General features: G+C 41.9%; 1 protein-coding gene across 2 annotated transcripts; it reads right to left on the reverse strand.

Annotated features, from left to right (window-relative positions):
• Positions 1-5,114: 5,114 nt before the first annotated feature.
• Positions 5,115-23,084, reverse strand: LOC104144149 (butyrophilin subfamily 3 member A2-like). 2 transcript variants are annotated; one of them, XM_068923533.1, is made up of 14 exons: positions 22,955-23,084; positions 22,409-22,574; positions 18,292-18,432; positions 16,651-17,007; positions 15,700-15,984; positions 14,691-14,789; positions 14,273-14,299; positions 13,449-13,475; positions 11,056-11,082; positions 10,614-10,640; positions 9,383-9,409; positions 8,777-8,797; positions 8,027-8,053; positions 5,115-7,499 (listed from the first exon to the last, which is right to left on the reverse strand). In XM_068923533.1, exons 3-14 carry the CDS (start codon positions 18,362-18,364, stop codon positions 6,958-6,960), a joined length of 1,539 nt encoding a protein of 512 aa, XP_068779634.1. In that variant the 5' UTR covers positions 18,365-18,432; positions 22,409-22,574; positions 22,955-23,084; the 3' UTR covers positions 5,115-6,957. The 2 variants fall into 2 exon arrangements, with proteins under 2 accessions (XP_068779634.1, XP_068779635.1); XM_068923534.1 differs by lacking the exon at positions 22,409-22,574 and having other exon boundaries at positions 22,955-23,029.
• Positions 23,085-25,332: the final 2,248 nt, after the last annotated feature.

The following is a 25,332-nucleotide window of genomic DNA, read 5'->3' on the forward strand; positions in this document are numbered from 1 at the left end:
TCCTGGCTCCTCCTTCTGGCCCTTTTGGAAGACTGGGCTGACATTGGCTTTCTTCCAGGCCTCAGGCACCTCTCCTGATCTCCAGGACCTTTCCAAGAGGATGGAGAGTGGCCTAGCAATAACATCCGCCAGCTCCCTCAGCACCTGTGGGTGCATCCCATCAGGGCCCATGGATTTATGGATGTCAGGTTTGGACAAAAGATCTCTAACCCGATCCTCCTCCACCAAGGGAGAGTCTTCCTTTCTCCAGACTCTCTCTCTCTTGTCCCCAGGGTCGGGAATTCCTGAGGACTGGCCTTAGCAGTGAAGACTGAAGCAAAGGCAGCATTCAATAACTCTGCCTTCTCTGTATCCTTCATCACCAGGGCACCCGCCCCATTCAGCAGCAGGCCCACATTTGCCCTAGTCTTCCTTTTGCTCCTGATGGATTTGAAGAAGCCCTTCTTGTTGTCCTTGACATCCCTTGCCAGATTTAACTCCAAAAGGGCCTTAGCCTTCCTTGTTGCAGAATCCCTGCACACTCTGACAACGTCCCTATATTCCTCCCAAGTGGCCTGTCCCCTTTGCCACATTCTGTAGACTTCCTTCTTGTGTTGGAGTTTGGCCAGGAGTTCCTTGCTCAGCCATGCAGGTCTCCTGCCCGCTTTGCTCGACTTCTTACTCAGAGGGATGCACGTGTCTTGAGCCTGGAGGAGGTGATGCTTGAATATTAACCAGCTCTCCTGGACCTCCCTTCCTTCTAGGGCCCTACCCCAGGAGATTCCCCTAAGTAGGTCCCCCAAGAGGCCAAAGTTAGTTCTCCTCAAGTCCAGGGTTGAGATCCTACTCATTGCCCTGCTCCCTCCTCGTAGGACCCTCAACTCCACCATCTCATGGTCACTGCATCCAAGGCTGCCCCCAACCTTCACATCTCTAACCAAACCTTCTTGGTTTGTTAGTACAAGGTCTAGCATTGCACCTCTTCTCGTTGGCTTCTCCACCACCTGCGTCAAGAAGGTATCCTCAATGCTTTGCAGGAACCTCCTCGACTGTTTTGTGCCTAGCTGTGCTGTCTTCCCAGCAGATGCCAGGGTGGCTGAAGTCCCCCATGAGAATGAGGGCCTGTGACTGTGAGGCTGCTTCCAGCTGTGTGTAGAAGGCCTCATCGACTTCCTCTTCCTGATCAGGTAGCCTGTAGTAAACCACCTCCTGTATCTCAGAGCAAAGTGGAAGGAGCTGTGTATGTTTTCAGTGCTAACCATAGGGAACAGGGCTGGCTGGGAGATTCTGGAGCTGTTCGATTTATTTCTCTTCTTTTCCCTGCAACCTTTTTTCCCAAGCAGAAACCCTGTATTTTGTGTTGCATTCTCTCAAAACCAAGTGGATTACAAGGGCCTACCAGTTGTCTAATATTCTAGTAGATGGTTTAAAGTAAGCAAACTTCATTTGGTTGCTTTCTCAACCTGGACACTTCCATTCCTAGTCTATAGCCGCAGTGAGCGCATGGTTCACAAGGGACTTTGTGCAAGTTCACAGAACAAAACTGCGGGAAACCTTCACAGCATCACAGAGCTACATGAATTATCAAACAACTGCAGAAAAGTGGTAGTGAGAAACTCTCCTACCCTATAGCCTTTTTTCTCATGCTGAAGCCTTAAAGGGTTCTTGGGTTACATGAACATGGTGGGTTATGTGGGCCTGCCATTTGTCTAGTATTCTAGTAGAAGTAAGCCAACTTCATTTGCTTGTTTTCTCCATCTGATCACGCCCAGTACTAGTGCATAGCCACAGTGAGCGCATTGCTGTTTTGTGCAGTGTATACTAACCAAAACTAGAGGAAGCCTACACAGCATCACACGCATGAGCAAAGAACTGGGGAAAAACAGTGACACAAACTTTCCTACCTTGGTAGATTCTGTCTCTCCACCTGTGTCTTGCTGAGGGTGCTATGTTTCACTTTTCTTCTACAGGCAAAGAGTAGAGGGCAGGTATGGAGTAGCTGCAGAATTTGCCGTAATCATTGATTCATAACCAGGAAGGAAGGGGAAGGAGTGTCATGGGCAGTGCTCCCTGAAGCTGCTGTTCCCTCCTCTCAGGAAGCCAAAGGAGTCACTCACAGGCGAGTGCAAAGAGGAGGGAGGAAGCAGCATAGGTGTAAGAAAGATCTTTTCTCCCATGGTCATAATGGTTAATTTTTGAACCCATCAGTTTCTTTATGGTTGCTGAGGCCAGGGAGGGGCAAAGATAAAAGGACAAGCAGGGGAGGGAGGGCAGGCAGTGAAAGGAAGGACAATTTTTTTTTCACAGTGAAGCCATGTTGTGCTGACTGGAATTGTTTGTTGGACAGCCATACATGGTTATCTGTTTCTAATGATAGAGACACTCTCTCCCCACAGACTGCTCGTGTTCAGAAATCACGTGTCCTTTCTGGGAAGGAAATAGGAGTGGTATACCTCATCGTCCCTGCTTGGCAGGCTGATATCACAGGCAAATAGGATTTCCCTTCTCCTCTCCTTCACAACCATCATTAATCCACAGCTCGTTTTGAAAACAGATACAGGAAGGTGTAGCCATCTGAGCAGTAGCTCAACATATTACGGAGGCACAGTGCTCAGCCTTTGAGGAAGCAGGAGGTACCCTCAGCCAGGACTCAACCAACTGCTTTTTCCCTATGCAATAGCTCACAACTCACAGTCCCAAGTTAATTGTGGCTGGGGAGAAAGACTTAGTTCAAAGATACCAGTGTTCTTACAGTGTAGACTTGCTCCCAGCTATTCCTCAAGGCACTAGCCTCTCTTTGATTCTGCACGTTACTACGATCAAACCTTTTTGCACAATAGAATATAGCGCTCTCCTCCATGGCAATATCTCTCAAATACTACTTAAAAATCCAAAACCCCCAAAACCCACAGTACTCCATCTCAGCAACTTTTATGCTTCCCCAGCTGGAACCTGAGGTCACTTTACAGGCCTGAGCCTTTAGGTCACCCCTGTCAGGGAGCAGCAAGAGTAGGCTGTTGCATAAGGGAAGGTGAAAGGAAGAGAAGCCAGTTGCTGAAGGTGATGGCCAGGCAGGCATGGGGCTGTCTGCTCACCAACAAAGATCGCAACTTCTCTGTGCCTGAATAAAGTGAGTATAGCAGGTCTGGTGATGGTAACCAGAGTCAGGCAACAGTGATCACCAAACAGATCTGCTGGGATGAAGCAGGTCCGATGACAAGCTGCAGGTCAGGGTCAGGGTCCAGATCAGTGAGATACATGACCAGACGTGGATATGGCTGCAGAGCAGCTCAAGAAGGGCCTAAAAGGGTGAGAGCTTGAGCTTGAACAGAGCTCCCAGGAGAATCAAGAAGCCTCTGCTAAGGCTTCTCAGACAGCTCGCTCTCAAACAACTTCAAACCAGTTCAGTCATTTTCAGTCATTGGAGGCTAGAGTCCAGGGACTGTAAACTGAGGTTTCAGAACTGAATCACACATTCAATTCAGGCATGAACCTTAATGCTATATACAGTGGCTGTCCCCCAGCAACCATGCTTCTCTCTTTCATTTCACCAAATCTACCCTTTTTCTTTCTTTATTGGCATTTTTGTTCACATTTACAAACTCCAAGAGTTTGTGAATATCTGAAACATGGAGTTATTTTTCCAGATCCATGCTGGGGGGAAGAGGTGCCAGGTGTCTTACCTAGTTCTACGTTTTCAGCTGTAGTTTCTAACCCACTTTTAAACTCCTGCAGTTTCTGGGATTTGGGTGTAAACTCATTTCTATTTGGTCTGCTGTAGTTATTCAGAGCTTTCTCAGGAAGCTGTGACCCTCCTGTTTGATTCTGGGAAAGATGAATTTCTGTATGTTCTACAGAAATAAACAGTATTATATGAGAGAAACCATATTCCACTGCCTATTACTCTTCTGCATGAGCAACTCTCAGTTTGATAACCCTTTGTTTTTAGTTAAACTGATTTGGGCTCTTATATTCTGAATAAGAACATGAGTTGAAAGCAATTTAATGCCTATATTTTAAGAGGGAATTCAGATTAATTCTCGTGTGCATTCCCATGCAGAGCAGCATCCACGTCCTCTCATTCTCTCTTTCAGGACTGTCACTCAGCTAATAACCTGGAGGAGAAATAATTATCAGTAACTGCAGGAAATCTTTCCTCAAATCTTGTGGTATAACTAGGGGTGGCAATGTGGGCATGGATTTGTCTGGTTCTCCTCCCATCCTCTCCTGTGTGATGGGATAGAGCTTACACCAGTAGATAGATACTGAACCATGCAGGTTTTACCAGATTTAGTTAAAAGAGGAGAAGACTGGAGGAAGATGAGATGATAATTTACAAATATATGTTATGATGCTTGGAAGTGCACACTGGCAATGAGAAGTGCACAGTCCAGTGTGTAAGTTCATCATCTTTCATATATTTTATTTTCCTCCCAGCATAGCTCTTGGAATTTTTTTACCTGTCTCTCTGAGTGTTTGCTTCTATCAAAACAAACTCTTTCCACACTCTTACTTATTGCCATTTGAAGTAATGCTCAGCTCTGACTTATTTTGATCAGTGATACTTCTGCACAGCATTTGCAGACAAGTGCTATCCATAGCCTCAGAAACCTGTTTTGCAAAACGGTTCCTTTCAGCTCAGATTTGCTTTCTGCCCAAACTAGGTTACAGTTCAGGAATTTTAATTTTAAGGATCGCCTTTCTGCAGAGATGCAGAAAGAGATGAAAGATCCCTCGCTGTCACTGGCCGAGGAAGAGAGAAGGAGCACTTAGAACCTTGTTTCCCTGGAAGTGCTGGAAAATGTACAAATAAGTGCAACTGTGAAGGACTAGGTGTGAAAGAGAGGGAACAATTTTGAAAAAGGGAAATGAAAAAGATTCAGAGGATGTGTAAGACTTTTGAACGAATAGCTTCCTTTTTTGTGTGTGTGTGTGCTGGAAATTGAAATACAGTTTTTTTCCTCTGTGCTCGTGCTAAATATCTCAACAACAATTAAAGTCTTACCAGGGAATGAGTAAAGTTTCCATCGAGAAGGATGTTTACTTGTGAACTTCCTGGTGGGGAGAAGCTTTGACAGACTTCTCCATTCATGAGAATTCAGACTGTACAAGTTTTAAAAAACCATCGCCTTTTATTCTGTGCGTGAAGAATGGAGGTGGCAAATGTACCTAATTTATACTGTAAAAATTGAAAGGATTTCATCTTCATTCATGGGTAGAAAAAAGCTAACTATAAAAGAAAAGATCCATATTCAGTCCAAGCCACCTACCCCCCCAGTCAAAGAAGTATGTTAAAGCACTGATTGGGAATGATATAGTGCATGCTAGCCCCAACACACATTTTCAGAAATGGTCCTTGAGTTGTATGATGAAGTTACACTGTTAGCTTCAGCATTAAGTGAAACAAATACCTGTCCCATATTTGAAGGAAGAACAATCAAGGAACAAGTTATACAGCTTAAAATGCTACAAATCTGCCTGCTCGCTCAATCTGTAGTCTCACTTTAGAAAGCCTTTACACTCGTCTATGTCATGTCAATCTTCTGGTGAAAATACTGAGCATGCAGTCTGCAGATTTTCTTTAGTGATTTTAATATAATAAACTGTTTAAAAACAGGTGAGAACATTAGTTAGTGTACATCAGCCCAAATCCATTGACTTCAAAAAAATTGAGAGGACTTAGATTCATGGAGTGTTTGCTACCTTATGCAAAAGAACGTGGACGTTTCTCTTAAACCACTTGCTCAGCCTAATCTATCAGGCATCCCTGACCTTGTTGGGGGGGAGGTCAAGGCAGGACTATAGTCTGGCACACCAGAGCCATACTGCAGGCTCTATAAGGAGTGCTCATTAAACATCTGCATCTATGGAAACTTGGTTTTCCATGTGCTGGATCACAAAATATATCAGTGAACATTGGAACATTGATTTGACAAAGGCTGCATTGCTGATAAAAGTTGATTAATGTTATAAATACATTCAGTCTTGCCGGTATAAAAAGTTTGGGTTGGAGTACAGTATAAGGAGCAGAAAAGCATGCTGGTCAGTGATTGGTGATGCAGGAAACCATAAAGTTAGAGTCTCTTCATAATTATAATGCTTCAGTGAGAGAAACAGCAGAATCTGAATTCAGTTGGTTTGGATAGATAGGAAGTAGGGAAGGAGTTTTTTAGTGGATGAAAGGCTTTTATTTAAAAATAATTTTTTATTCATAACCTTTCCTGTTTGACCTTAAAACTATTACTTAAATATATCTGCAAGGAAGGGTTCCCACTACCTTTACTTTCTGAGCATTTTCCTGTAATATTTTAAACTTTAGCACATTATTGGCAATCATGACCTATCATTGCCACTTTTTACTACAATAATTATGCTAATACACTCTGTACCATTTGCTAAAAAAGAAAAAAAGATTAAGAAAAAATTTTCAAAGACCACCTCTTTTTCTTCAAAACAAATTTATCTTCTTGATAATGAGAGAGGAAAATTCTGCTTGCCTAACTTTAGAGAGGGCATTGATTTGAACATAAAGGTGAAACATTGGGTAAAACTTACATTATTTAAAGACAGGTGCTGTTTGACATGCACTAGGACACTGGGCTAGCAGTTATGACAGAGGACTTAAAGGTGACCCAAATCCTTCTGGAGCAGTAGGCAAGGAAGGCTCTATAACACTGCCTAAATTGCCAAGTCTTTCTTCAGTTAACTAAAACCACTGTTGTAACGGCAAGACTTTCCTGACCCGTTATGGGAACTCAGACATCTATTTAGGATTTTATGACTCTATGATCCCAAACTTATTTACATTATCCAATTCTTTTTTCCCCCCCTTTCTTATTTTCTCTTGGTTTTGCTTTTCTTTCAATGGCATGTTTCCTCTAGATTAATTTTACACTACTGATGTCTGAGATCTTAAGTTTTCCCCTCTTCCTCCCACTGAACTTTCTTTCTCTAATCTATTTGATCCTGCAGTCCTATTCATAGAGCTTTTAATGGAACAGGAATTCTGACTGGGCGGATAGCAAAAGGTGTGAACGTCCCTTCCCTTCTGGGTACAAACGGGTGAAACATCTCTACAGGTTCCTTTGCAAGGCTTATAGGGATTGTCACTAGGAGAAGCATCTGCACTGCTTCGTAAAATTTGACTTGACTTTCCTCCAAGTCCAGAAGTACACCAATCACCGAACACCGCAGCTGCTCCTTCTCAACCCTAACGTCTCCTTCGCTAGCGAAAAGCTCTCCCTGGGATCTGTGCAGAGCCCAGTAGTCCTGCGTGGGAAGTAGTCCTCCCTCCTCTTGTTCCCCTTTCTCCCTCACTACGCCCAGCACCCAGTCCTGCTGCTGCTCCACCTCCACCTCCCAGTAGTGTTTCCCAGCTGTAAACCCTTCCTGCCCCACCAGGACGGGGACTGTGGAGGCAGCGCTCAGCTCAGCAGATTCAGAGGCGTGGCTCTTGGTGTCCAGCGCTCCAGACACTCGGAGCTCTAGCTCTCGGCAGTCTGGATTCACAGTAATGGGTACTGGAAGGGAAAAGGAGGATAAGCCCGTTAGCGGGGTGACTTGGGCACCTCTGACCGCAAGGCGCGAGGGGGTGAAACGTTCCAGGAACTGAGCAGGGCTGCCTTGATTCAGCAAAGACCTTAAACACTCCCCAAAGCACTGCATCCAATTGCTGAGGGGCAAAGAGGCACCTTCCGGCTGTCAGAGCCATCTCCTCTCTCAGGGCACAAGTCCCAGTGGCTCTCTCCCCACGTGCTCTCGAGTACGTATCTCACTCTCCCTTTCCACAGGGCTGTCCGTCCGCTCCAGAATTGCCCCCTCCTACTTTGACATCCCCTTCCTACTGTGACACCTTTCAGCAACTCCTTTTCTCACACTTCCCAACACACACAGCCCGGCCTCGTTTCCCTTAGGTCAAGTCAAGTGAAGGCATATGCCTTTGACTCCATCTCAGCCAGTGCCCCTTTAGAAACAAGGCATTGTCGTTTCAGGGAAACTCGGACAGCTGGCCACACCGTTCCCCCGCCCTTCCTCCTGGTCAGCTTACCTGCGTGGCTCTGAGCTTCCCAGAAATCTAGAAAAAAGAAATGGTCGTCAATAGTCTATGAAGCTGTGGACGTTATGGACAAGAGAGACATGGCGCTAGTGGAGCGAGTCCAGCAAAGGGCCACAAAGATGATGGAGAGACTGGAGCATCTCTCACATGAAGAAAGGCTCTCTCACATGAGAGAGCTGGGCCTCTTCAGCCTGGAGAAGAGAAGACTGAGGGGAGGGGGTCTCATCGATGTGTACAAGTATCTGAAGGGAGGGAGTCAAGAGGATGGGGCCAGACGCTTCTCTGTGGTGCCCAGAGATAGGACGAGGGGCAACGAGCACAAACTGAAACACAGGCAGTTCCCTCTGACCATGAGGACAAACTTCTTGACGGTGAGGGTGACAGAGCCCTGGCCCAGGTTGCCCCGAGAGGTAGTGGAGTCTCCTTCCCTGGAGATAGTCAAAAGCTGTCTGGACGCGATCCTGGGCAACATGCTCTAGAGGACCGTGCTTGAGCAGGGGCTTGGACTAGAGGATCTGCAGAGGTGCCTTCCGATCTCAACCATTCTGTGATTCCGAGGTTAATCTAATGGACATTAGTGTTTCATGAAGCTATGGGGTAGTGAAATGCTTCTCAGATGAAACTATTCCATCTACTCACGTACAGTTATTGCCATCCCTGTGATTTTGCATGAGTGTTGGCTTTGCTCTACTTAATGCACCGGTGCATCTAGCAAGAAAATAAATGTTTGAAACCACTTACCCAACTCAACCTGGTATCGAGCTGTAAGGGAAAGACGTGCCCATCATTAACACTATTTTTATCTCTCTTTCGTGTTCCCCTTTTTCAAAGTAGGAACGCTCCAAAGCAAAGAAGAATAGACAGCCCCAAAACTCAGCGTGGGGACTTTTTTTTCAAGCCATTTCAATTTTTGAGACTGCATTCCAAGGGGAAGGACACAAGGTGGGCCTTCAGACTTGGTCTGCCTTTGCTTGCATTTGGAAAGCCTTTCAGAGGACGTTAAGTCCATGGGCCGTGTGACCACGAGGAGATGACTTGCTTCTTGGTTGTCATCACAGTGGTTCCGGTAGACCTGATTTGTAACGTAACGACTCACGACACAATATAGGTGTCCGTAGCTTTGTTGTAGTGTTAGGCGTGGCAAACCTCTGACCGAGGAAGTTTTCATAATCCCGGGAGAGAGCTAAGTGCCATATTTCGTGAGGGAAGAAACAGAATCTCATTGTGACGAGATATTTGCACTGGGCTTCACCCTCAGGGAAGGCATAGACAGGCTCCATGCTCACTAGCTGTGCTGTTTCTAAGGTTCTTAAGAATGCAAGATTTATTTAAGACATATTTTCTTACCAAGACGTTTTCTGTTTTCAGCCTTTGCTGTAAAAGAATAGCTTCAATGAGTTAAATAAAGATAATCATTAAGAGGCGAGAACAGAAATAATTCTATCTTCAGCTACACCATATGAAGAGTTTAACTTAGATTAAGATTTTCACTTTAAAATGTGCAGTGTTAAAATATGTCAAATTTAATTCTTAAAAGTATATCATGTGAATAAGATTCAGGTATATATTAGCACACCTATGCAGCAGAGTTTCTATGTTCTGCAAGCATTGTACTGTGCCCCTCCTCCCCAATATAAGTCTTCAGTGCGGTCTGATATGCTATAATTTATTTAAGGCATCTATAAAGAACTGGCAAATGCCACTCAGGACAAACAGGACATATGTGTCCTGTTGGAGTGTGAGGTGGTGCCTGGGTAGGAATCCTCGTGGCACCTCCATAGAATCTGGATATCCATGTACAAACAACTGAATTGCTGTCCCAATGAATATATTCAAAAGAGTTGGTGTGCAGGTTCAGGTGACCCAATGCAGGTGTCTGTTTCTGGGTGTGACTGTTCTCTAGGTGCACTTAGGAATACTGACCATTGTAATGAAAGCATTGATAGTATCCTCCTTATTGTGGGATTCATAAGCACAGGTTGTCTAACGGCATCTGAGATGCCATAGAGTCTTCTGGATGGCCTTCATAAGGCCTGCTCATCCAAAAGGTGTGGGTCCTCATTCGAGTATTGACAGTATGTGTCCTTTCTAGGTGGATATCTCAGCGGGTAAGCTAAGGACTGGCAATGACGTAGAAGGAAGAGCATAAACATAAGATTGCATTTTCCTTAGTACTTACTTTGTAGTCGGTTATGCACCCAAGCCAATATTTCTCAGGACATAGAAACTGATTGCACGTTTTGGGCTCTGTTATCCTAGTTACAGCTGAGCAGTTAGCTAGTTATTAGCTAGAACAGGAGCTATAAGTTAGAACTTCAAAAAACTTCAGTATGGATAGCAGTACAGATAGCAACTCAGGTGCAAAGATTATATATTCCTTTATGGATAGAAAAGCGTCTTACGGCAGAACCACACTAAATAATAATTTTGAGCAGTGACTGAAAATGAAATAGAAATACCAGCGATTCATATAAAAATAAGCTGCCGTCATTTTAAAAGAAGTAGCTTATTTTCATTGTCATATATGTCTGCCTGTAAGTTGTGATTAAAATGGTTTCAACTGTAGAATTATATTTACCTCCTTTATTTGTTTTCTCCTCTGTCTCTAATTTGATCAAAAACAACAACAAAAGAAGAAGAAAAAGAGCAAATATTACTGGGGTGGAGAGTGAACAGTTAGTTTAGTTTAAAAGTTAAAAATGATAAAATGAGCTTTTAAATTATTCCATTGTCCTCATTTATTAAATCTGCACTAAGTGCATGGAAAACAGATCATATAGGTGTTCTGAATCTTTTAATTTACAGTCAAACAGATAATAAAAACTTCTGTTAAAAGGAATAGACACATCCATAAGTATTTCATAAAGGAATGCTCTACAGCTCATTTGCTCTTGTATATGATCTTGAAGATTTACTACCATGTATGAAGTTGATCAAACTAGAAAGCTGACAGTTTTCAGGGATATAAAAAGCATGCACACACAAAGTACTAAAACGAACGTGAACAACTGTATGCTTACCTAATGCTTCTTTCAGATATTCTTTTTCTGAAAGAAACAGTACATAGCTATTACTCCAACAGTTTCACATGATACTTGCACTTACAATTTGTCTTCTAGTTGATGAGACAATTTCTGTACTACTAGCTAAATAATGTGTAAGTAATATGAATAGCTAAGGAGTACATGAGGGCTTGATTTATTTTTCCAGTTAGTTAGAATTCTGCCCCTTATGAACAGGGCAGTTTTCCCTTTCTTTCTATGGTTCAGTAAAATCACATAACCATCTAGTATAGAGTAAAACTTCCCCATCACTTATGAAGCAAGGCACACTAGTAACTTTTAAACTGAACATTTGCTTATATCATATATCAGATTTTATGGGATCACAGACACCTGAAGATAAACGCTTTTAAAAATTAATTAATTGATTACTTATTTTGACAGAAGATTAAGCATCATTTTTTAAGTTAAATTCTGTGTTTTTCCTTTGGTAGGTTTTGGTGATGTAAAGAAGATGATGAAGCATAGGTAAACGTGGGACCAGGAAAAAAAATGGACTGAAAAACAAACAAAAATTAATTTATACAGAAATCATTATCCTGAAAACCAGGAACTGTAGCAGTAAGGTGAAGACTGCTGAAAATCCAGATGATTTAGTCTTTGAAAAGGGTATTTTAACAGATTAACAGTTGTTTCTGTCGTATAGAAGGATATAACACAAAAATAAGTTGTTATGCTGGTCAGAGAGAAAGGGATAAGGATTAAAAACAATCTACATATGGTCACAATGCTAAAGAAATATTTTTTCTATGTATTCATTATGTAAGATGATGCTGAACATGATTCTGCAGACAGGATAGAGAAAGAAAATGAGGTATCCAGACATTGCTATATCCATTGCTAGATCCAAGCTAGAAGTAAAGATTCAACAACATAACAAGGTATATACGATTTTCATTCCAGAAAGATGCAAGAACAAGGACATGCTAATCTACTAGTGAGGATGGCTGGTAAATTTATCAAGCTGAGGATGGTACAAGGTGGCCAAAGACTTGATGAATGAAGAATTTCAAATATTTAGGGTAAACTTAACAAGAGGGAGATTTTTAAAAATAAATGACATTTTTTTTCTTGAGTGTCCTTACTCTCTTTTTCTTCAGTAATATGTTACTGTAGGGCCAGCTATGGTTGCCCTAAGCTCTTGGGGCTTTGGTAAAGTACAGAACGTCGAGTCAAATGGAGAACTATGATATCAAATAGAAAGCAGGTGGGTCAGTTAGCACATTCTGAGGAGAGTTAGTACCTGGCTATAGAGATGAGATAACATTCGTTTGACTTCTTTTAGGTATTTTAGAGATGAATGTCTCAAGCTCATCTAGTTGCTTTATATGTCCCTTACAGTCAGTGTATGAAATCTACGCCCAAAAAGCATTTCCTCCAATAATAGCTGCCTAAAATAGTTTGAATTAATATCTCTCGGAACATGCCTGTTTCTCACAGTTGACTATAAAGGAACACAGGGAGACCCTGAGACCTCTATTATTTTAGACACTTAAGTAAACTGAATCTCACTGGTAAACTGAAAGGGAAATATCAGGCCAAAATGGGAAAACCGGATTCGTCTGAATTAGAGCACATTTGAGATCTATCTGGTTTACAATTATTGTTATTTGGCTTAAACAAGAAATACATCTGCTGATGCTGCAAAGAAATTGCAGAAATCACAGCCAAAATTGTTACTTCTTTATTCAGGTTAGACTGTACGGACTGGAGGGTTAGAGTCAAAGGTGTTGGATGCAATTTAGCACTAAACAGTACAAGGTGTATTGTTTAAAAGTTTATTTCTCTTGTAACCTGGGGAATTATTAGCAGGTCAAGACAGAAGAGACAAAAGAACAGAATATGAGAATGACTATGATTCAGCTATGAAAAAAATGAACATGAACCGGGGATAGGTCAATAGCATTTTCAGTGCAAAGAAAGAATCAATGAGGTTATATCTCAATCTATTAGTGCAATCACTCTGTCCATTCACCTTTGCTCAAGAATGATGAACTCAGAGCAGGACAGAGCAGAACTCATAGGATCACCAGAAGAACAGGAGCTTTCATACGGGAGAAAACTAGAAGATCTTTCCCTAAACTTGATTACCCCATAGTCCTTTGTGGTCTCTTGCTGCTATGTTCCTTATCTTGAAAGCATCACAGGATTACCCTAAGTGAGTAAGTCTCCTTTGGACTATCTGTGGAGGGGTTGTTATTAAGAATAATGTGGCTAATTGTGACTAAATTCTTTGTATAAATAAGGACCGATACTCTTGAAATTCATGTCAAAGAAATCAAAATGCCCTAAAGTAGAATCTTTGAATTTTTGTTTTCGGGGTACCCTCACAGTTTTCAAAGCATATTTACCTGTTTCCATCTTCTTCTTGTTTTGTTCTGAAAATAAAAATAATCATATTGCAATATTATTTACTCCCTTAAACTTCCACTAACAATACAATAAAACAGTAATAATAATAAGGGAAACTAATCAAAGGATCTCAAATGTCAGTTAAAAATGAACCCAAAATTTCTGTAGAGAAGGTAATTTATTTTAATAGAGCAATATTTCAGTACCAGAAGACATTAGAACTGCCTGAAGAAAAATGTGCTACTGGAACAGCAACACTGGCACTGTGTATATTGAATAAGCACTGCTATATCCTCTAACCTGGACAAATGCTAGAGACAAGGAGAATTTTCACATGCAGACAGGCAACACCTCCTGCCTTCAGGCAGTTTATAAAACCTTTGTATTGGATTTGTTAACTGATGTTGACATAGCAGTATAATCATTTTTTTAAATTTATCTATTTTTGTCTCAAGGAATTGTTGAGTGAACTCACAGTTTACTCTTGGCTCTGGAGCAATAGGAGGAGACAACTATATTGGAGTGCACATACCAGGACACTACTCCAGTTATTATGTATGTTGGCAACTAGATCTGCCCAAGAGTGAAGGAAGTAACTGTCCTTGCTGAAGTAGGAATGGCAGCACTCGGTGCTGATCGGTGTTCTAATATCCCCACTTCACCTTGGTGCATAACAAAATTGAAATACCTGAATACTGATCATGCTTTCATTATTATCGCTCCTATAATTCAAGAAACTGCTTCTGAGTCAGCAACAAGGAGCATAAACTTTTCTTCTAAAATACTTTCATCTGAGTTTATATTTAGCTCCCTTATTACTCACTTGCATCCAGTGTTCTTTTAGAATTACCTGGAAAAGCAAGCAAAGAAACATGTATTTATTTCTTCATTTTAGGAAAAGGGACTATTTTTAGCATTGTATTATAATTTCAAAATGAGAAATTTTTCGAAAATACACTATTCTAAAAACTAAAATCATTTCCTGTGCTTTTGAACGTCTGTGATCATACAAAATGGCTTCTCATAGATGTGATCTCCTGATTGAGGATTCACACACATGCAACCTCCATCCATACTCCATTTTTAACTGTGTACGTACCCTTTTTCTTCCCCCTCCCTCTTGTTCCTGTATGCTTCTTTCTGAATCTGATGCTAACAGGTTTATTTAAGTTTTCATTAACTGTGTTTTGCATTATAGATGAAAAGCTTCCGTATCAGCTGTTATAAATGGAAATACTTACTCTTCAGTTTGTAAGCTATAGCAGCAATAACAGCTACATTAAGAAATAAAATTACAAGGAAGGCAGTCATCCAAGGTGAAGCGGAAGGAAAGAAGACATCTGTAAAATATAGACAATGTTACTTTCACTTACTGATTGTGAGACAGTTAAGACAGGCTCCAGTGGCCAAAAGTTAGTTGTCTACTGCCATTTTATTTGCTGTAAGGTAACCTTCATGTCCTCCAGCTGTCAGTCCTGAAGGCTGCAGATCTCCCCTCAATCCCAAACCATCCCTGTGCTGATCTGATACCTCAGGGCATCAGAGATATTGCTAGATGCCTATCAGTCAACAATCAGATTGTGCTCCTACATGTCATATACCCACATTCATTAAGGATAGAGTCATGGTAGAGAAACTGCCTCCCTATAGGGACAGATGGTGAACAGCCCATGTCTGGAGCCAGTATTTTAACTACTGAACCACTAGATATAGTTTTTTGTAAAGCAAAACCATGTTCAGTTGTGCTTCAGAAGAAAAAGGTAACTACCCCATCTTCACTTTTAAATTAAAGTTGTCTTCTTTCTAGACAAGGAATCCAAACTGGAGGGAGGCACATCCTGAAGCTCAGCATAATCACAGTGATACTGAGGACAGAAGCAGGGAGGGAAGCAGACATTCAGCGTTTTCTATCAGTATACTCTTGCTGTCTCTCAGGTCACTCTACTGGGTATCTTGGAGGCAATGTAGAAGTTTTGCTATCCCCATCAGCACTTCTAAATCCTTCCCGCTCCATATTGGCATAGTGCTTTCAGGTGACAGCATATGAGAGCTCTGCACTAGATTTTATAGCTAAGATACCTCTTGAATATAGGAAGAAATTTAAAGCATAAAAGTGGACTTCTTATCATCTAAACATTAGTCATTTGTGCTTGGGCTGGGTGTCCATGATTACTCTAGGGTCAATGGAGAGACAATGGAAAGCAGCCTACCAGCTGGTCTTGACAACAGTTGAGCCTGGAAGTCACTCACCTGAAAACAGGACTCGGGACTCACGTGCTGTATTGAGTAAGTCATTGATTATTCTGCAGGAGACTTCCATGTCAGATCTGGGTTCTAGGTTCATGGAACTTACGACATCAAAAAGGCCTGAAGATGTCTTCGTGTTTTGGATGGTCACTTCCTCCTTCCGCATGTCTCCTTTGCTATCCAGCCATACTACTATGGGCTCTGGAAACCATCCCTGTGACTTGCAGGTGAGGCCAATACCCTGACCCACATGACCATTCAGGAAAATAGAAGATTCATCACCTGTAGCTATAGAAAGACAAGCAAATACACTCAAAAAACCCCAGAAAATAATAGATATTCCCTGACCAAACAGTACATGATGGGAAGGTGTGCCCTAGATTTATATGCAAACATAGCCTGTAAATTCAACCAAATTGGACCTTTAACTTTGATTAAATAGTTCTTCCTGTGTTACATTAAAACTGAGACATTTATATGCAATATATGTATTGGAGCAGCTCCTCTTTGCCTTGGTAGTACAGATTCTGGCAGATGGTTACTGAGGCCATGGTCTTGTGGGGGAGTAAATCATGGCTTTTGATAAAAAGAGGCTTCTAGATTTGAGGGAATTTCCTACTGCAGTCCCGACTGAGGCAGATTTTTGGGCTGATCCTTAGTATTTCCAGGAACAACTTGAACAACAACAAAATAAGAAGTAGCATTGCCCTGACGGGAAACCTGCTGGTAAAACAAAGTTGGACAACACTGTCCTCTGTAAGAGGTGGTAGAAAGACACCAGTGACATTCCAGTGTCTGCTGGCAATGCAGGTAGCCCAGCTTATAACAGATGCCAAGCTTTCACACGCCTAAGGGTGGGTGAGATTAATCCAACACAGTAATGCCCCATAGTCTTTACTGGCCTTGCGCAACTGGGCTGAGAAAGAAGCAGAAAATTCCTGCCATTGTGCTCACCTGCCACGTTCAGTTCAACAACCACTTCATCATACCAGTTCTCAAAAAAGACACTGCAGGTGTATTTCCCTTTGTCAGAGACCATGACATTCTTCAGGTAAAGAGATACGTTTCCCTTATTAAATTCGGTATGGAAGAAATTTGTCCTGCCCTGGTATCTCTTGTCTTCACTAACTGGATTTTGTGTGTTTTTTCCATCATAGGTGCTCACATCAATTTTTTCAGAGTTTGTAGTAAATATCCACTGGACAGAAAGTCTCTCAGAGATTGTCTTAGCTTTTAGCTGACAGGGCAGAATGACTCCTTTTCCAATGACTCCAATGACAGGATTGTCAGGAGGAATGATTTTAAACTGACCTGCAAGGAAATATATATGTAAATCTTATCTGTAACAGATGTTCTCATTAGCACAACCTATAGGCAACTGGAATGTCAGATCCGTGACTGTAAAAAAAAGGAAGCTGCTCTGCTCTGGTAATATCAATACATCAGAAAATGCTCTGGACCAGGAAGTTAAGTTACAGTAAGCTACATCATCCTCCCACTGTAAAGGCAAATCCACTGATGAGACACTGATGAGGCCAAAGCACTGAAGAGGAAGACATCCTGTGACGATAATCGAATCACATCTCTGTAAGCCCAGAGGGGCATATACAAGCACAGTTTTGTAGCTGAAGGCCAGCCTCTGCCACCCTTCACCACTCCTGCTTACTCTGAGAATGCAGCACTAACCTCAGGGAGGAAGAAAATGCTGAGTTCAGTGGGTGCAGAGGTAGAAATGGCTTGTTTACCATGCAGAAAGGCTAGCTCCTTTTCTAAAGCTGGAACCCACAAAGAAAGTATTCAGCCTATTTAACTTCAGAGATCCATAATATTTTCACTGAGATAGAGACATTTGGCAATGAATCACACCACAGTAAGTTGATTTCTTTTCAAATATGGTGCGCTTGTTAAAAAAAAAAAGTCAGTCATGAAAAAGACAACCTTCGCATTGAGTTTTAACAGCAATAATATCAATGGCCCTTTGCAAAACTTACTGTCCCCTCCATCTTACTACTCTACACTGGGAGGTACAAAGAGGAACCCGAGCTTTCTCAGCATGATAACATGATAGGGCCAGCTGAGCTGAAAAGATGCTCCAAAACAGAGGAAGGAAGCTCACTGAAAAGCAGTCATGGGAGGTCTCTGGCTCTGTTTATAATCCTGCATTGAAGGTTTAAGCGAGTCCTTAGTATTGCCTTGGCCTAGGGCTTTCTCTGTGCAGATGATTAAATTACTTCATCAACCAGGTGAACACTGCAATCTGCATGAATGAAGTGTTTTAAGATTTTATGTAATGCTATGGTTTGATTCTGGCTTGGGCCAGTGAATGGAGAGAATAGAGGCTGTCTGCTTTTAAAAGTCTTTTTAAAACAAGAATGTTACTACAAATATTATTTAGGAATATATATATATAGTATGAATACATATGTATATATGAAAAAATAGACATTGCTGTGAATATTGTGTTGCAAAATAATATATATATTGCCAAAATCCCCCCCAAATCTACTATTATTTTATTCCTAGAGCTATCCAATGGCCCAAGAAATTATATATCCTTTTAAATGAAAATGTGGTTAGACTAGAACCTAGATTTACCTGTGACCAAATGAATTATCCTTAGGAAAATAATGATGTGAGGATTCATCACTCGCTGAAATGTGGAACCCATCACTGTGCAGATTGGGAAGACATCAATATGCAAAACTTCTAGTGCAAATCTTATCAGATTCCTGAAACCTTTTCAAGTACAAAACAAAAAATGAGAAGACTGAATTAGAAACTAGAGTCATATGTTTTTCTATATATCATAGTATATAAAGCGACACGGCGACAAATCTTCAGACATATTTAGGTACCTGCCTTTGAATGAAATCAAGAAAATGACTGAACAGGGTGTTTTTAAAGGAAGTCAAGCAATTGAGCTGAGATTCTAAGATTCATGCTTATCTATTAGAGAGAGAGAGGGAGAGAGAGAGGTATTTCTGAGAACCTTAGAAGGTTGTTATATAGCTGTGAGTCTTGTGCGCTCTTGAGGGCATTTCACAGACCTGGTCCCCAAGTGTCCATAAGACACTCTGTGTATGGGAATCTTCCAGATGGATGCCAAAATTTCTCTGCATAATGTGAGGCTATATCAAATTCCAACAGGATGTTTAAATATCTAAACTTAGGCAAGTGAGATCATGAGGCAGACTGAGGTCTTTGAAAGGTGTTGTCATCTCCAAGTCCCCATAGAGAGCATCTATTCTGCACTGAAACGCAATATGTGTTTTTTCTTACCAATTCTTGCTAGGTAAAAACTTCTGCTGTCTTTGTTAAACAAAAGACTGTTTTTAATAAAATGGTTACACATTTTTAAAATTAGCAGATGCAAGGTCTTACCTTCTTTGAAACCAGAGATCTAACTTGAGATATTCCTGACCTAAGTACCCCCATTTGCATTCAAGGGATTATTTCAGGCCCATATGCTCAGTGGAAGCAGTGATGAGTGGTATTCATTTCCCCTATCACAGAATCACAGAATCACAGAATGGTTGAGGTTGGAAGGGACCTCTGGAGATCATCTAGTCCAACCTCCCTGCTCAAGCAGGGGCCTCTACAGCATATTGCCCAGGATCACATCCAGATGGGTTTTGAATATCTTCAGTGAAGGAGACTCCACTACCTCTCTGGGCAACCTTTTCCAATGCTCTGTCACCCTCACAGGAAAGGAGTTTTTCCCCAGGTTCAGCTGGAACTGCCTGGGTTTCGGTTTCTGCCCATTGCCTCTTGTCCTGTTGCTGGGCACCACGGAGAAGAGACTGGCCTCATCTTCTCGACACCTCCCCTTCACATACTTCTACACATTGATGAGATCACCTCTCAGTCTTCTCTTCTCCGGGCTAAACAGGCCCAGCTCCCTCAGCCTTTCTTCAGAGGAGAGATGCTCCAGTCCCCTCATCATCTTTGTAGCCCTCCACTCGACTCTCTCCACTACTATCAGGTCTCTCTTGTCCTGGGGAGCCCAGAAGTGGACACAGTCCTCCAGGGGAGGCCTCCCCAGGGCTGAGGAGAGGGGCAGGATCACCTCCCTCCACCTGCTGGCAACACTCTGCCTAATGCACCCCAGGATCCCATTGGCCTTCTTGGCCACAAGGCCACATTGCTGCCTCATGCTTAACTTGTTGTCCACCAGCACACCCAGGTCCTTCTCGGCAGACCTACTTTCCAACAAGTCAACCCCCAGCCTGTCCTGGTGCATGGGATTATTCCTGCCTAGGTGCAGGACCTTGCACTTGCCTATGTTGAACTTCCTGAGGTTCCTCTCTGCCCAGATCTCCAGCCTGTCCAGGTCCCTCTGAACAGGCAGCACAGTCTTCTGGTGTGTTAGCCTCTCCTCCCAGTTTAGTAGCATCAGCAAACTTGCTGAGGGTGCACTCTGTGCCTTCATCTAGGTCATCGATGAAGACATTGAACAAGCCTGGACCCAGCACTGACCCCTGGGGGACACCACTAGCTACAGGCCTCCAACTTGACTCTGCGCCATTCACCACAACCCTCTAAACTCTGCCATCTAGCCAGTTCCCAATCCACCTCACTCTCTACTCATCCAATCCACACTTCCTGAGTTTACCTACAAGGATGGGATGGGAGACAGTGTCCAAAGCCTCGCTGAAGTCCAGGGAGACAACATCCACTGCTCTGCCCTCACCTACCCAGCCACTCATTCCGACAGAGAAGGCTATCAGATTGGTCAAGCATGATGTCCCTTTGCTGAAGCCATGCTGACTACTCCTGATCACCTTCTTGTCCTCCACATGCTTAGTGAGGACCTCCAGGAGGAGCTGTCCCATCACCTTTCCAGGGATGGAGGGGAGGCTGACAGGCCGGTAGATTCCTGGCTCCTCCTTCTGGCCCTTTTGGAAGACTGGGCTGACATTGGCTTTCTTCCAGGCCTCAGGCACCTCTCCTGATCTCCCGGACCTTTCCAAGAGGATGGAGAGTGGCCTAGCAATAACATCCACCAGCTCCCTCCGCACTCGGGGGTGCATCCCATCAGGGCCCATGGATTTATGGATGTCAAGTTTGGACAAAAGATCTCTAACCTGATCCTCCTCCACCAAGGGAGAGTCTTCCTTTCTCCAGACTCTCTCTCTCTTGTCCCCAGGGTCGGGAATTCCTGAGGACTGGCCTTAGCAGTGAAGACTGAAGCAAAGGCAGCATTCAATAACTCTGCCTTCTCTAATATCCTTCATCACCAGGGCACCCACCCCACTCAGTAGTGGGCCCACATTTGCCCTAGTCTTCCTTCTGCTCCTGATGGATTTGAAGAAGCCCTTCTTGTTGTCCTTGACATCTCTTACCAGATTTAACTCCAAAAGGGCCTTAGCCTTCCTTGTAGCATCACCTAGCCTTCCTGCACACTCTGACAACGTCCCTGTATTCCTCCCAAGTGGCCTGTCCCCTTTGCCACATTCTGTAGACTTCCTTCTTCTGCTGGAGTTTGGCCAGGAGTTCCTTGCTCAGCCATGCAGGTCTCTTGCCCGCTTTGCTCGACTTCTTCCTCAGAGGGATGCACCCGTCTTGAGCCTGGAGGAGGTGATGCTTGAATATTAACCAGCTTGCTTGGACCCCTCTTCCTTCTAGGACCCTGTCCCATGAGATTCCTCCAAGTAGGTCCCTGAAGAGGCCAAAGTTAGCTCTCCTCAAGTCCAGGATTGTGATCCTATTTTTTACCCTGCTTCCTCCTTATAGGATCCTGAACTCTACCATCTCAGAGTAGACATAGTAGTATATGAGTTAATGAACGACATTCGGATCCTTGCAGAGAAGCAGATAAGATGAAGTGACTTTTCTGGCAACTATAAAGAAGTCAGGATTGATACGCTGCTGTGCAACATGAAGGGCTGTAAATCTTGGTGAGGGAAACCTCACCCAATGTCTCAACAGGTCTTTTTTTTTTAAGTATATAATGTCAGTATTTTCTCCCACCCAGAGCTTTTCACAGGAACTTAAAAAAAAAACAAAATCGAACAAAAAAACCCAAGCCATTTTATATTACTAACGTTCAGTCTCACTTAGCTCAGCATGGGTATGGACTGCTTTCCTTAGAGGTCAGAAACATTTCTGTCTCAATGCAAGGCCTGTAGAATACATTCAGTACTTGCTTCCTTATGGAGATTAAGCTACATGCTCTCCTAACAAAGGAGATTCATAAAGCAATAAAGAGAAATGGAAGCTAGGGATCACTCATGTGAATGTGGAATACCACACCCATTTTTGCAATCTATACACCTATTAATTCGTATTTTCGTTGAACTATTGACCACTCACGGGAATGCAGTTAGCTTTTCCAAGATCTAGACTGAATGAAGAAGAAAAAGGATTTAAAACTGCAACAAAGCTACAGAGTCTTGGTTGTCTTGCTTGTGATTTATTTCTGATTTACACTCCTGTCCAATAAAGCTGAAGGTGCTCATACACTGGGTAAAAAATGATTAAAAAAGAGGAAAGAAAAAAAATGAATGCCACAATAATTTTCACCATTTACCAATTGGAAAATTAAGCAAAGCTCAACTTTAAACACACTCATGAAAGTATAAATCTACATCTGTTTTGCTGATTAGAAGTGACAGAATGATATGATGCAATTAATTTATACCTGACTTACACTTCATTCATTAAAATATATATGACATGTTATATATTAGAAAATATATTGGTATATACCCACCAGGCAAACATAATAGACTCGTTACGATGAGTCTATATCTCCAAAACAAAAAGAGCAAAATAAGTTTCTTTCATAAGTGCAAATAAATGTTGGAATCAGCATATTACATGGAAAACACAACTCCATCCATCATAACAGTTTCAGCAGACTACCTCTTTCAAGCAACCTAGAAAATAACAAGTAGTATTTCAGTGACTAATCTCCTCTTTAATAAAGGTTGCTGGCACATAGCAGCTGATGAAAAACCATAATCATAGATCAGATTTATATTACCCGCTCCTAGGGAAGCAGATTATTTTATTCTTTACAATGAGGTTGTAAATAAAATGGAACTTAAATGATCTTTAACATATCATTAAAATGGCACCCACAAATGACAATAACATATTCCCATAAATCCAGGCTAGAAAGAACCCTTTTTAATTCTGAAATGAAATTATCTGCTGGGGGTTGCAAATAGCAAACCTCTGGCTCAGCACTCATGCAAAGCAATCCTAAAACCCTCATCGGGCACAGTTCTGCTTCAGAGAAACTTTAATTCCTTACCTGAATAGCAAGATCCAAAGTATCCATTTTAAGTTCATCATGGATTATGGCAGTGAGGAATCTTTGTCTCTTCACAATTTGCTGGTATTACCTGAACATATATACTTTCATTTTCCTTTTTTATAGACTTTAGTCATCTGCTCCCTAAAGCTAACAGATAATAAAAACTGCACTTTCACCATTAGCAGCTCATTGCCCTTTGGTAGGTGCAATATTCCAGCCAATACCTGCACATACCAGCAACGTGCAGTAGGAGATGGCTAAAAGCTTGCTTTTTCTAAACAGCGAGCTCCCAAGTGCAGCAGAGGCTTATCTTTCATGTTCCTGTGTACTCGTGTGCTGCAACTCAGTTTCCAATATGGCTGAAAATTATTGCAATAAAATTGAAAAAATTGCGTGAACAAGAGCTATAGAAACTGGGGGTGGGGGTGGAGGGGTGGCGGGAAGGGAGATAGAGAGAATTGCTTGAACCGATTAAACAGTAGGATGTTATCAACTCAGAAGTAGTTTAAGTACAGACAGGTAGGAATATGTAGCCATACATCTAGTACCCACAGGTGTACTGATGATCCACAAAAATTCTTTCTTACCTTTTGCTCAATGAGACAAGTCAGAGATGGGGTAGGAAATGATAACCAGACAGAAATGTTAGAGCACAAGACCTTATGATTCAATTACACCAGCTTTATTTATGTGTTAGAGAGAAAGGGAAGCTTAACAACCATGAGCAGGAAAAATATCTTGATTTACAAAACTCAAACCCTTTGTAGAGAAAAGAGCAATGAATTCCTAACCAGGGCTCTCATCTTGATACTAAAGGTGAGGAGGAGTCTGCATACAGCGGAGTTACAGACATGGGGCTGTGCCTTGATTTAAAACTCTGCTTTTTTAAGGCCCCTAGACAGACTCAATCATGTTGTAGAGCTGCCTGTCCCTGCCCTGACTGTAGAGGGAGTCTAATCAACTGAGACTTGCAACCACATCTTCAAAAGGCTGCAGTTACATCAGCTTAATTGCACCTAGAGAATCCAGTCTATTCATGAATGGGTGTGACAGTGTGATTCCTATGATTAGATGTGGAGATTTATCTTATCCTGAGATGCATTGCAACCTAAGCTACTGTCTTCTGCGATCTCAGGAAAAGAAGTGTTTGTTTCACATGAGGATCATCTCAGAAAAATGCACTCACTTCTCTCCACAGGCAGAAGGACACGACATTGAGGACCTTCCTGATAAACCTATTTCATGACACATACAGGTGGGCTCCAGTTATCAAACTTCATACCAATAACTGCACTTTTCTAATTATTTTTTTAATATTTTTATTTGTTCTCTCATACACCTTCTCACACACCTATCTTCAAAAATATGTTTTAAAAGTTGCATGCATACCTCTTGTATGCAATAGAGATGGGAACTTAGGAAGAGATATCACTTTTACTGGATGTACTGTTAAAAAGCAGGAGAATATGATTTTTTTTTCTGAGGAACAACTGTTCTAAAAGAAAATTTTGTCTTATCACCTACTTTAGTTAACTGAAGGGAACGTTTAGATAATATTGAATGTTAGGTACGCTTTTAGTCTCTAGTTGCAGTTCTCTTACAAAAACAGGTAGCTCATGTTTTCAGAAGCACTCATAGATTAGGCTCAGATTAGATAATACTAAAATAGCTCTTTGTTATCTGTGTGAGATGACTCTGATGAGTGACAGTGAAGTCTTCTAAGGAAGTCACAGGTTCAGTTGAGCAGAAAAGAAGACAATAAAGAATATAGTAGAAGACAAGCATAAGTGTTACCAATAAAGTAGCTATTTTTTTCTTAAAATTCCTTAAACTGTTATTATATTGAAGCATTTATGTGACTATAGCTTCATTTTGGACTCCATTATTAAGCTAAACAAATTCTAGCAGAGAGCCCGGACATTACCACTTTATGTCACTATGAAATATGATTTGGGTTTTTTTTTTCTGATCAAAAAAAAAGTCACTTAAGGCTTTCTGTTCAACATGTTTGCTTTCATATAACAGTTTACTCATAATGTGAGTCAGCTGCATCAAAATTCATCAGTCCTACAATATTAATGCTTTAATTTCTCCTAGGCTGAAACAATTCAGTGGGATGAAGAAGTTGTGTCTAAAAGCTCTAAGGACTTTGGCTTTGGTCATTAAAAAGTCTCTTGTACTCTAGGGCATTGGCAGTACCACTCAAACCCTGATGATACGGGCAGTCCAGTTGAAAAGTTCAACCCTAACTGCTACAGTGATCTCAGGCAAGTCTTTCTCCACCTGCAGCTCTAAAGAAGTTAACTCAGTCCATGTTTTCTGTGTGCCAGTTTTCTAAATGGGGTCATCATGGATGAGGTGAATTTCATAGCTCC

This window comes from Struthio camelus, chromosome 34 (assembly GCF_040807025.1).
Source record: "Struthio camelus isolate bStrCam1 chromosome 34, bStrCam1.hap1, whole genome shotgun sequence".
Taxonomy (NCBI): domain Eukaryota; kingdom Metazoa; phylum Chordata; class Aves; order Struthioniformes; family Struthionidae; genus Struthio; species Struthio camelus.